Source organism: Prionailurus viverrinus, chromosome D4 (assembly GCF_022837055.1).
Source record: "Prionailurus viverrinus isolate Anna chromosome D4, UM_Priviv_1.0, whole genome shotgun sequence".
Classification (NCBI taxonomy): domain Eukaryota; kingdom Metazoa; phylum Chordata; class Mammalia; order Carnivora; family Felidae; genus Prionailurus; species Prionailurus viverrinus.
Genome location: NC_062573.1, coordinates 4,770,143 through 4,783,339, shown reverse-complemented (window position 1 = coordinate 4,783,339; position 13,197 = coordinate 4,770,143). Strand labels below are relative to the sequence as shown.

Below are 13,197 nucleotides of genomic sequence, written 5' to 3'. Positions count from 1 at the left end.
CGCTTAACCGATTGAGCCACACAGGCGCCTCTAGTTTACTTTCTTATACTAATAAAAAAGAGAAAGTACAAACTAAAAATTTCTCTAAAATTGGTATCCAAAATTCATTTTTTTTTTTTTAAGCAGAGGGGACCATAAAAATCCTAACTTAGCAGAACTTAGCAGAATCCTAACTAGACACTAGGAAATATACTTTCCTAGAGTCTTTGGGCTTGGAGTTGTTTTTGCTTGCAGTGGCTTTTTGTTTTTTGCTTTTTATTCCCCCCAAAGACTTCTTGCTTTCCTATGGGACTATATTTTAAAAAAAGAAAAAAAAGGAAACCAGTCATTAAGAGCTCAGGCAAAAAAGTACAGGGCACTAAATTTCACCCAACTCCGTTTTCCATCACACTTTTTAAATAAGGTTTTTTTTTTTTAATCTCAAGTTTTTTAGAGCCAAGGATTTTTTTGCCGCATTTTGGGCTCATTAATAAAAATAAAGAGCTAGTTAAAATACCAGACTGAATAAATGAACAATGGGACAATTAACCCCACATACAAAGCTCCACCCACTTTACTTCAAAGGCATCTGAAATAGAATGGATTAGAAACCCTAAACGATGCCTCTCAGAATTAATTTTATAATAAATATTGCTTTGTGTTATAGATAAGGGATTAAAAAGCTCCAGAGTAGCAGCCTAACACCTGTGAACTGAGTTAAAGGGCAACTGACCTTGGCTGTACTGAAGATTGCCAAGTTTCATGACCCATGTCTAGGAAATAAAAATCTAGGCAATTTCCACTGCATACTAGAATGCAGAACTTAATTTTGCCTACAATGTTTAAAACTTCCGTACAGTTTTACATAAAGTCTTGAGATATGTGTAATTAGTTCTCATTCAGAATGTATTGCTATCTAACTTTGAAAGTATTCCCTTTATGCCACATTACTGTTTTTGCCATTCACAATACAACTCATACTGATGAAAAGGATTAAAGACGTAAATGTACGAAGTGAAATATGGAAAGGAAAAGTAAACTAAGTACATTATTTACCACCTGATTTAATGAACACTTTGATACTATTTCCATACTTTTATGTTCATTGTTTTCAGAAGCTAAGAACTATCTTCCCTATCGAGAATCTGGTAATATCTCACATGTGAAGGCAAAAAGTAGTTGAGGGCTTTTGGGTTGTTTGGGTTATTTTTACGGAATTACCAAAGTAATTAGCGCAATGACAAATTCACTACAGCAAATGCATTTTTTAAAAGAACATAAGTCTTGACAAAAAATACTTTCTCAGATTTTACTAAGAGCTTTCTTCCCTTGTAAATCAGCCTCACACAAAGTACACAGTCAAAAACATTCCCAGGAAAGAACATTTAACGATATGCAAAGATGCTTACAATATACTAAGTGAAAAGGCTAGGTACAAAGCTCCACCTACAGCATGATCCCATGCAAGGAACAAAACACCTCTAAGTCACTATTAGAGTCATGGGATGATAAACTCCTTCTCTTACTTCTGTAAGGTTTTCTAAATTCCTCTAATGAGGAAGTATATCTTCACAGTCTCATAAAACAACACCCTAAAAATCAATGGCTCATAAGTGATTACGAGAATTGTGGCATCTTCAAACTTTAGATGGCACAATGATTTTTCTGTTTGACATGATATAAAGAGGTACACAATTATCTCAGTCTTCTGGAGCTTCTCCACGAGGGACAAATGCTAGGCTTCCCACTGCTTCTAAACTGATCACTGGAAGGGCCAGACAACCTAAATTCAGACTCCTCTTTGTATTCACAAATCTAACTTGCTCTTAAAATAAGAGTGCAGCTTAGATCCAAAGGGCAATTTTAGGTGTGAAGCATATTGAGTTATTTTCCTTTCCACTTCCTGCCCAGTGAAAAGCAAAGATAAGGCTCAAATAAATGCCTTCTGCTTGTTGTTGCTGTTATGGGAAAGTGGTTTGCTAGCAAGGGGAGGGGGTTGGGGGTGGGGGTCCAAAAAAATTGCTGACACTCAAACTCCACCAAAAAGCATCAATTGGCTTCTCCTATAGAATGTTTTCCAACTCCCAAAAAGAGTCCCTCATGTGGAATTCTTAAGACTCTTTCTTTCAGAAGGCAGGCTCAGTTTTACTGGTTTTCCATTCAAACAGACTTTGCATCAGATTTAAACAGAGCGGATCATTTTCTTTACTCTATAATCATATGGTTGGATTGTTCACATAGACTGCAATGATGCTGGCCAAAAGGCAACGTGACTCCTTGACGCTAACTGGAGGTTACGGAGTCTTAAAAAAACTTTAGGTCCAGGTGGCCTTGGCCTTATTCTCCTGAGTTGGAAGAATCATTGCCACATCCTGGACAAACTCTGGACTGGAGTGGGAGTGGGGGGCAAAAGATTGCTATTAGCCAGCTAAAGAACTTGGCACAACAATCTCTCTTCAGGTCTCAGTTTCATTATTTATAAAATGAGGGTGGGCTGTATGTAGTATACTGATTTTTGCAAGCTCACCTCTGAAATCCTGGAGCAGTGGCAAACTACCCATCATGGCTCTTTTAACTAAATATACACAGACAAAAAAACTTTTGAAACTCATAATGGTTGCTCTGGTGGCAAGAAAATAAAATTTGAAACTTTGAATCAGAGCCAAAAGGAAGTTATGAGAAATAAGCCCAAAGCTGTTGAGCGCATGAGCTTTGGGTTGGATTCTGGGTTCCAAACCAAATTCCCTCACTTACTCCTTCCTGGTGAGATCTTGGCCAAGTCACACGGCAACTCTTTCGGTCTCAATCCCTACTTCTCTATAATGGACATAATTTCATCAAGTTGCAATAAGAATGAGAATTATATAAGCCACCTGCCTTATTAAATAAATGCTAACAAATGATCATTCCCACCCCCACCCCTGCTCCTTTCCAAATCCTCTGTAATGAGTTCTCCTGACTTAGTCTATCCATCTACGAAATGGTATAACAACATTAACCGTCAGCAGTAGGTGGTGGAGGTGGCAAGATGAGTGACATATGGGGGAAACTAACGAAAGAACCAAAGTGCACTCCTGGAGTTCCTACTTAGGGTGGTTTCACTTGCTGCCCTATGGTAAGCTTTGTGATCATTAAGACAAGGAAACGTTCTGCTTTCAAAACAGATCAACAAGGGGCGCCTGGGTGGCTCAGTCGGTTAAGCGGCCGACTTCGGCTCAGGTCATGATCTCGCGGTCCGTGAGTTCGAGCCCCGCGTCGGGCTCTGTGCTGACAGCTCAGAGCCTGGAGCCTGTTTCAGATTCTGTGTCTCCCTCTCTCTGACCCTCCCCCGTTCATGCTCTGTCTCTCTCTGCTCAAAAATAAAGTTAAAAAAAAAAAAATTCAGAACAGATCAACAAAATACCGTGTCTCTTGTCATTTCCAACTCATTCAGTCCCAAAAGGAGAAATTTCTTGTAGCCAAAGTCTTGAAATTTCAAATACCCACAATGCTGGGCTCAGGTTGCTTGAGGGAAGGCTGAGCCAAGCTGGGGTCCTTTGAAAGGGACCAGGAGGAGAAAAGAAGCTTCCTCCTACAGTGGACAGCCCTGAGGCTGGCCGCTGCTACAGAAGATACACCTGTCCTCCCAACTGCCCAGCTTCCCAGCCCTCAAACAGCAGGCTCTGCTTGGACAGTAAGAGCAGTTTCGTTTATGTCCCTTTCTTCTCTTCAAAGGTGACTTTTTTTTTAAACTGTACAGCTTGTTACTATTGTTGAACTGTGGCTCCCCAGAGGATTATACGTTTCTAAGCATGGAGGCATCTGTGTGGCAATAAAATGTGCAACATTCCCCAACCAGTACATTTTTTTTAATTAAGAAAAAAAAAAGTTATCACATCCCACAAAATGATGTCCTGATGAACACATTCCCCATGCAGGCCTTTCAAAATACTGAAGATGTCAGAAAGGGTCCTGAGGCTACTAAACCAGAGCCTTCACAGGACCCAAGCCATGGGTTCAATTCCTGACAGATCCACAACGGGTGGAATTATAATCTGCCATAGCAACTGGGTCTTCTCCCAGCTGACGATTCAGAAGACAACACTGTACCCTACCATACTTTGAAGGGGGAGAAATTAAGAAGAAATCAAACAGCTCCAGAGAGATGGAAACACTTGAAAAGCAGAGGAAAGTTCTCTGTTAAATAGTATGAAAGATCCAGGTTTCCCAAATGGTATTTAAGGCATTGGGAAGAAAGGCTGATTTCTCCCAGAGGGGCCCCAGCTTTGATGCCCAAACTGCCCTCAAACATCAGGCTGTGTAGTTTTGTATAGCAGGGTACCCTCAGGCGAGACAACCATAAATAGCTTAAAACAAGAATAGGAGATTCCATCTGTTTCTGGAATATTTCAGCAGCACCTGCTTTCAAGGTAAAAATCTGGGAGCCGTCCCCACTGCCTTCCTTCCCGACTCCCTTCCCCACCCCCCATACACTTATTTTAAACCAAAGCAGCTAACACACAATCCATCCAAAAGGGCTCTGCCACCGCACCTGCTTAAGGAAAGAGTCCTTTGATTTTTCTCCTGAACTATATGTCTTGTTTTAAAAACACTAGAACAGTTAGGGGGAGAAACCAAAGTTCTTAAAACCACACTATTTTATTACTTCTAGCTTCTTTTTTCTCTGTGAAAACTGAGCTCTTCTGTGTTTATAGTAGAAATGAGTACAATTCAGATGAAAAAGGACGCAATAGTTGTTCCTGCCATTAAGTCAGAAAGTATTCCAGAAGGAAGATGGGTTATCACTTAACACAATTAATGTTGAAACACAAGCCCATATGCCAATCTGCATGGAAAGGACAGTAATTCCCCAGCAAGGTCCCAGAAATGTATTTCGTTGTTATAGTTTAAAACAAACAAACAACTAAAGTTGAGGCTTAAAACTTCTCATCTAAATCAGAGTGCTACCCCCAAGGTGATGTGCAGCAACCCTTCTAACACTATCCAGAAAATCCCAAGCATGTGTAAATACCAGTTACATGTATAAAAAGCCACTTTCCTTTTGGTCTATAAACATCCATATTTCTAACGCCTGCCCTATCATCTGAGCATGCTCCATTTGCTATGGGGTAAATCCAAATTCTTGAGCATGTCCCACAAGGGCTTTCCCAACCTGGCCCCAAGACATTTATGGTATCATCCCCTACCATCACATCAGTATTCCATCTTGCTATATCCTTCATTTCTCTGGGCCTTACATGTCAGTTCTCACTGCCTAGAAAGCTCTTCTCCAATTCTCCTCCAGACCAGCCCCCAGTGATTCTGTAAGACCTAGTTTAACTGGAAACCGTCAGCAACACTTTCTCTGATTCCAAGCCAGAGATGGGCACTGCCTAATCAGTGACCCCAAAGAACCTCGCACATACATATTTTTGATTTAAATAGCACTTATCACATCATATTTTCCTTGTTTACATAGTCCCTTCCCAAAGACTTAGTGGCTCCTAGGGTAGTAAGCGTAGCCAAACCGAAACAGGAGGGGAAGTAACAAAATCAGAGGTGGTCTGGAAACGGTGCACCCAGAAGCATATTAAGTTTTAAATTTGGTAAAGGACCAAAAGTATATATTGTTTTCAGTTTGTAAGACCAACTTTAAAAGTTCAGCTCATCAAAATCTTGAATGATATCTGAACATGATACCTGAAAGGTTCTTATAGAGAACTGGGGAGAGATCTTTACCTCTGTATCAAGGGAACTTAAAGTGAATAAAAAGCCAAAGACCAAGTGTTACACATTGTTCATTCCTGGTTTATACTACCTACTAAGATACTCATTAATTGAAGAAAAATCTTACATGTTAAACTAAAAAAAAAATTTAGATCCTGTCTTGATGAAACAAGTTATTTCTTCCCAAAATGTATAATAGGGACTGAACAGTTTGATATAGGTACTAAGGGAGTTACTCAGGGGCGTCTGGGTGGCTCAGTCTGTTAAATGCCCAACTTTGGCTCAGGTCATGATCTTATAGTTCATGGGTTCAAGCCCCACGTCGGGCTCTGTGATAACAGCTCAGAGCCTAGAGCCTGCTTTGGATTCTGTGTCTCCCTCTCTCTCTGTCCCTCCTCCACTGGCACTCTGTCTCTGTCTCTCTCAAAAATAAACAAACATTAAAAAAAAAAAAAAAGCGACTTAAACTTTCTCAAGAGCTTAAATAAGATTCCCATACATAAGAAAATTGTAGAACACAAATATGAACCTGGACCACTTTCTTACACCATATACAAAAATAAACTGAAAATGGATGAAAGACCTAAATGTAAGACAGGAAGCCATCAAAAGCCTCGAGGAGAAAGCAGGCAAAAGCCTCTTTGACCTCGGCCGCAGCAACTTCTTACTCAACATGTCTCCAGAGGCAAGGGAAACAAAAGCAAAAATAAACTCATCAAAATAAAAGGCTTCTGCACAGCGAAGGAAACAATCAGCAAAACTAAAAGGCAACCTACAGAATGGGAGAAGATACTTGCAAAGGAAATATCAGATAAAGGGTTAGTATCCAAAATCTATAAAGAACTTATTAAACTCAACACGCAGAAAGCAAATAATCCAGTGAAGAAATGGGCAAAAGACATGAATAGACACTTCTCCAAAGAAGACATCCAGATGGCCAAGCGACACACGAAAAGATGCTCAATATCACTCATCATCAGGAAAATACAAATCAAAACTGCAATGAGATACCACCTCACCCCTGTCAGAATGGCTAACATTAACAACTCAGGCAACAACAGATGTTGGCGAGGATGTGGAGAAAGAGGATCTCTTTTGCATTGTTGGTGGGAATGCAAGCTGGTGCAGCCACTCTGGAAAACAGTATGGAGGTTCCTCAAAAAATTAAAAATAGAACTACCCTACGACACAACAATTGCACTACTAGGTATTTATCCAAGGGATACAGGTATGTTGTTTCGAAGGGGCACATGCACCCCCATGTTTATAGCAGCACTATCGACAATAGCCAAAGGATGGAAAGAGCCCAAATGTCCATCGAAGAACGAATGGATAAAGAAGATGTGGTATATATATATATATATATATATATATATATATATACACACACACAATACAGTATTGACTCAACAATCAACAAGAATGAAATCCTGTCATTTGCAACTACATGGATGGAACTAGAGGGTATTATGCTAAATGAAATTAGTCAGAGAAAGACAAATATCATATGACTTCACTCATATGAGGACTTTAAGATACAAAAAGATGAACATAAGGGAAGGGAAGCAAAAATAATATAAAAACGGGAAGGGGGACAAAAACATAAGAGACTCTTAAATATGGAGAACAAACAGAAGGTTACTGGAGGGGTGGTGGGAGGGGGGATGGGCTAAACAGGTAAGGGGCATTAAGGAATCTACTCCTGAAATCATTGTTGCACTATATGGTAACTAACTTGGATGTAAATTAAAAAATAATTAATTAAATAAAAAATTTTTGTTAAAAAGCTCCTTTTGGGGCTTCTGGGTGGCTCAGTTGGTTAAGCGACCAGCTTCAGCTCAGGTCACAATCTCACGGTTCCTGAGTTCAAGCCTCGAGTCAGGCTCTGTGCTGACAGCTTGGAGCCTGGAGCTTGATTTGGATTCTATGTCTCCCTCTCCCTCTGTTCCTCCCCCACTTGCACTCTGTCTCTCTCTCAAAAATAAATAAAGATTCGAAAAAAATTTAAAAAGCTCCTTTATGAAAAGTAAAAAATTTAATTATTATGTGACATATCTCCCATAATCCACACCCACAAACAACACAGTTATGGCTTTGAACTCTTACGCTCCTTCTGTTTCTCCACAACCAGAAGTTGGCTATAAATAACATATTTCATTACAGTTTTAGCCTTGATGAAACATGTGCCATTTGGACAAGTCGGAAGTCATGAAAAAAGTATGGTTCTAGGTCACTTTATGACACTTGAAGGATTTCAGAGGTAAATGCTTATACCATAACAGACTCAGCTGGTGCTACCTGAAAATGCTAATTCTGTCTCACATTCCTGGGTTTATAATGAAGAAGGACAAACTTACCCATATCTATTGCTCTCTAGCTGTGCTTTTTTAATTCTTTTAATGTTTGTTTATTTTTGAGAGAGAGACAAAGAGAGAGAGAGAGTGACAGAGAGACAGAGGGGGAGCAAGGGAGGGACAGAGAGAGAGGGAGACACAATCCAAAACAGGCTCCAGGCTCTGAGCTGTCAGCACAGAGCCCGATGCAGGGCTCGAACTCACGAGCCATGAGATCATGACCTGAGCCAAAGTCAGATGCTTAACCGACTGAGCCACCCAGGTACCCCCATCCCCAGCTGTGCTTTTAATCCAGTATTGACTACCATCCAGCAAATAGTTAAATAATATTATGGCAAAACTCAAGGAAAAGTAAAATGCCTAAATATAAAGAACTAGTCAACCGTGGGACAAAATAATGCATTTGAACTTTACAAACCATGGTATTTGTGTTAATGAGACTTGTTCATACCCTAGCACAACTACATTTCTGTCAAGGTTAGCTGGTGACAGAATTAAACCTGTGTTAAAAATAAACACAGGGCTTATTCATCAGGAATTCTTTCCTTCATGAAACAAGTATTACTAAGTGCCTACTATGCATAGCCATTACTCTATACGTTGGGTATATTTGGGAACAAAACAGATAAAAATTCCCAGGCTTCATGGAGCTTATATTCTAGGGGGAAGGAACAGACAACACTTCTAACAATGGACCCAATAACTTATATTCTATGACAGGTCTCTAAGAACCTTTCATTGTGAAATTAAGTTTAAAGTTTCTAATACTGATGGCCTAGTCCTTTACGGACTTTATGGACACAATGCCTGTCATTCAACACTAGATCTCCACAGTGAGATTCAAGAGTACCTCTTGTAACTAACAGAAATAAGTCTGAGAGTATGAACCACATCTCTCTACTACTGTATTTCACACTTTCTCTTGAACTGGTGTCCCATGAGGCCTGTCCTGTCACTCAGAGCCTTCAGTGTCCTATTCTTGCATTCAAATGGAATACATCTCCGTGTCTGAAGGCCATGCACACAGTATGTTGGCCAAGGACTGCACTAAGTGCTGGAGATACAAAGTTGCTTAAGACACTATCTTTACCCTTAATGAGTTCATTTTAGAGGAAGAGGAGGAAGAGGTAAAAGGATGATCCAGGCTTATGAGCATGTAACTGAAGTATGCAAAGCATGCTAGGTGCCCCCAGAGGTGAGGATGATTACTTCTGCCTGGAAAAAGCTGCTGTGGGTGGACGGATAAAGGTGTGAAGGCAGAAAGGCCCAGAGACTCATATGGGCCAGGAAGCACATGAGCTTGGGAGAGCAGTCAGAGAGGGAGCGATCCTAAGAAGCCAAATCCTAGAACAGTGGAGACTATGTCTGCACAAGACACAATCACTGGGAGCTACCCAGCCCTCCCCACCATGAGAAGAAATGGAGAGCACAAGTAGAGGTGGCTCATGAGCACACGAGCTAGAGCACCGGGCACACTGCGAACAGACACTGGACCTCAAGGCACTGGTGAACTAAAGGGAAAGCATCTATTGCTGGTGAGGATGTGGAAAAACAGGAACCCTCTTGCACTGTTAGTGGGAATGAAAACTGGGGCAGCCTCTCTGGAAAACAGTGTGGAGGTTCCTCAAAAAGTTAAAAATAGAACTACCCTATGACCCAGCAATTGCACTGCTAGGAATTTATCCAAGGATACAGGAGCGCTGATACATAGGGGCACTTGTACCCCAATGTTTACAGCAGCGCTTTCAACAGTGGCCAAATTATGGAAAGAGCCCAAATGTCCATCAACTGATGAAAAGGTAAAGAAGATATGGTTTATATATACAATGGAATACTACATGGCAACGAGAAAGAATGAAATATGGCCTTTTGTAGCAACGTGGATGGAACTGGAGACTGTTATGCTAAGTGAAATAAGTCAGTCAGAGGACAGATATCATATGTTTTCACTTATATGTGGATCTTGAGAAACTTAACAGAAGATCATGGGGGAGAGGAAGGGGAAAAAAATAGAGGGAGGGAGGGAGGCAAAACATAAAAGCCTCTTAGATACAGAGAACAAACTGAGGGTGGATGGAGGGCTGGGGGAGAAGGGAAAATGGGTGATGGGCATTGAGGACGGCATTTGTTGGGATGAGCACTGGGTGTTATATGTAAGTGACTGAACCACGGGAACCTACCCCAGAAACCAAGAGCACACTTTACACACTGTATGTTAGCCAATTTGACAATAAATTACATTAAAAAATAATAATAATAAAGGAAAAGCATCTGAAAAAAAAGCAAGGAGATGAAGCATCTCGAAAAAGCAAGGAGACTGAAAATGCTAATAATAGAACCTAGGCCTAAATCGCACCTGCATTCTCCCGGCAGACCTCTCCACTCTCCACTGAACATGCTGCCAACTGGTCACCCATGGTGAACAGCAGACCCTTCCATTCAAATGCCAGTCTCAATTCAGCAATGTTCCCAAACGAAGCCACAGGGGGAGGTGGCCCTGTGCATGCTTTTTGCATATGTACAACCTGGGCAAGGGAAGTGAGCTTTCCGCCCGCCATGCTGAATACCCGTGAAACGTGTGTCCCAGACTTCATCTGGACTCTATTTTTAACCACAATCACTATCCTCTGGCCCTAGAACATCAATAGTAAGGAGACATTGTGCCGCGGAACCGTCCTATGCTTTATATATAGCATACTACAGCATGATCATACTTCTCCCGTTTGTTCTGGGAACTCCTCTAGGGCAGGGACCAGCTAATACTAGGCACTCAAGTAAGGGCTGACGAACAAATGAATGAATTAACCCACCAAATTCTTCCCACAGTTCCAAGCTGGGATAACAGAGAGAAAACAGTCCAATTGCTGCTTTTTTTTCATTCTAAATGATGGCAGCATGAAGGCTAATCAACCAGCTTCTTGTAAGCATGCCATCCATGACCCTACGCACAGACACGCAAAGTCAAATACACACTGTTGATGTTTTTACATCAACAGTTTTCCACTCTCACACTCTCAGAAATTTCTTGAGTGAACGAGATAGTGCCAGTTCAGAGTCCCACCCCGCCCCGCAAACATGCACATCCCAGCTTTGAAAGGAAGAAACATTGTAAACCAAAACTTTATGCAAAAACAAAAACAACAACAAAAAAGCCTTTCTGCAAAACTTTAAGAACTTGTCTTAAACCCCCATCTCCTCTAAATGACTATATAAATATCAGCGCCCTAGCCAAGTCTAAAATGCAACGTTAGGCAAAATGGAAGAGAAAACTTTGTTTAAAAAGAAAAAAATAATCCAACATTGCTGAATCAAAATGTAAATCATCATTTACATCAGACGCTAATGCTCCAAGTGGGTAACCCTTGGGCCTGGGCTCCTGAGCCAGCTTGAGAGCAGTTACACACATTTAATCTCACAGAGCATCCGCATTGTACCTCCTTCCCGTGGTCTTTCCAGCGGTTGCCCTCTAGGGCCGAATTACAGACCTTATGCTTGGTGAAGAAGAGAGCTGACTTTGCTGATTAACAACAACAATAACAACATTTGTGCGGAGAAATGTAAGCCAGACTGACAGTTATTGAGCAAAGGTACTTCGAAAGTCAGCCCCTCTTTCTCCTATGGTAGGAGTGTGTATGTGTTTGGGGGGCTGGGATGGGAGGTCTTTTCTTGGTGAGGAGAGGAAGAAAGTGCAAAAACTAATGTACCAGAGAACCACTCTTTCTGGAATTCATAGAGTCTGGCCTTTTATCCCTGGGCGCAAGCCCAAGACTGGGGACCCGGGTTTTGTCAGGGGCGCCTCCCTGCTGTCCTGCCCGGGGCTGCTCCACACGAGCAGAGAGAGACAGGAGGCAGGCCCCTCTGACACCTACTTAACCGAGGCAGATGGAGAGGAGAGTGTGTGGGATGCCTTTACTTCCCCCTTAGGAGGCGCCCAGCAGGAGCCCACAGAGCCAGCAGCTCCAAAATCGGATTTCCACACATCCTCCCCCTCCTCGCCTCCTCGGAACACACCTTGGCCCTCTGGCAGGAGGAAACAGAGCATTAGGCCAAGTGTGGTTCTGGTGTACAAAGGGGTTTGGAAGACCTAAAGAAGCCTTCTTCCAGGATCCCATACTTTTTTCAAACCTCTAGAGAAGTAGCCCAGTTGGGGAAACAGTTACTCCCTCACTGACCCAGAGAGGGCAAGGGTGTTACTTTGAGGAGGACACAATCAGTGTCTGCAAGACGTCCTGAGCTGCAGACACATACTTTATTAATAATCTTACATACACAAAATGTCCAAGGGAAAGCCTAACAGGCGAATTTCTGACAGCTCCAGATAACAGCGGGACAAACCGAAGCCATGCTGACTCCCCAGCTTCCACAAACTCCACAGAAGCCATGATCCCTTTCCCACCCAAGGGACGTGATGCAAATAAATAAATACAATTATCTGCAGAACTTAGAGTGCAAGAACAACGCTGTGGAGTCCTTCTCCCCGAATGCAGTGACTTGTGGGAAACAGATAGGAAAATAAGGAGAACAGCTGGAAAATTTAATTGCAGAGGAACAACGTGGAGGCTGACATTGTTTCACGGAAGTAGCCAAGAGCCAAAGCCACTCTCCCTTACCTTAAGATACAGAAGCAGCTCTTCGCCCCTGAAGATAAGCGGCAGAACCCGAATCTCTGTTTGCTGTCAATGTCAGTGAGCACGAACGTGAAGTTCTGGCCAACTTGGCTAACTGTGAGGCTGCGGCAAAGACAGAACAAAGAGAAAAACGAATGTGCAGTGAGTTTCTTGATAAAGTATCTAATCACGACAAGTCGTTGAACCTGTAACATTTCCTTTCTCAGTGAAACTCTTTACAAATGAACTCAAAATTTACACACTTGAAGGGAACAGACTGTGAGCTAGTAAAAAACAAACAAACAAACAAAAAAAAAAGACCGCAAGCAGCCCATTCTAGTGACCACCTCACTACCAAAGTAGCTACCAAACCTTCCATTTAGGGAGTTCAGGCAGGTAGCCCTGTTAATCATCTCATCAAATCCTGAAGATACATCCTATTAACCTCATTTTATACATAGTGACCGCCTCATCACCTCATTGGAGCTCCCATGCCTTCCACAGATTGAGTTCAGGCAGGTAGCCCTGTTAATCATTCCACCGAATCCTGA

At 41.8% G+C, this 13,197-nt stretch overlaps 1 protein-coding gene across 14 annotated transcripts in view; it reads right to left on the bottom strand.

Moving 5' to 3' along the window:
• The window catches only part of DENND1A (DENN domain containing 1A), a 513,319-nt gene that overhangs the window by 333,082 nt on the left and 167,040 nt on the right, over positions 1–13,197 (bottom strand). For all 14 annotated transcript variants that reach the window (XM_047829482.1, XM_047829479.1, XM_047829488.1 and 11 more), the window contains one exon: positions 12,650–12,769. In XM_047829482.1, the coding sequence (XP_047685438.1) occupies positions 12,650–12,769 (120 nt within the window). The remainder of the gene's footprint in view (positions 1–12,649; positions 12,770–13,197) is intronic.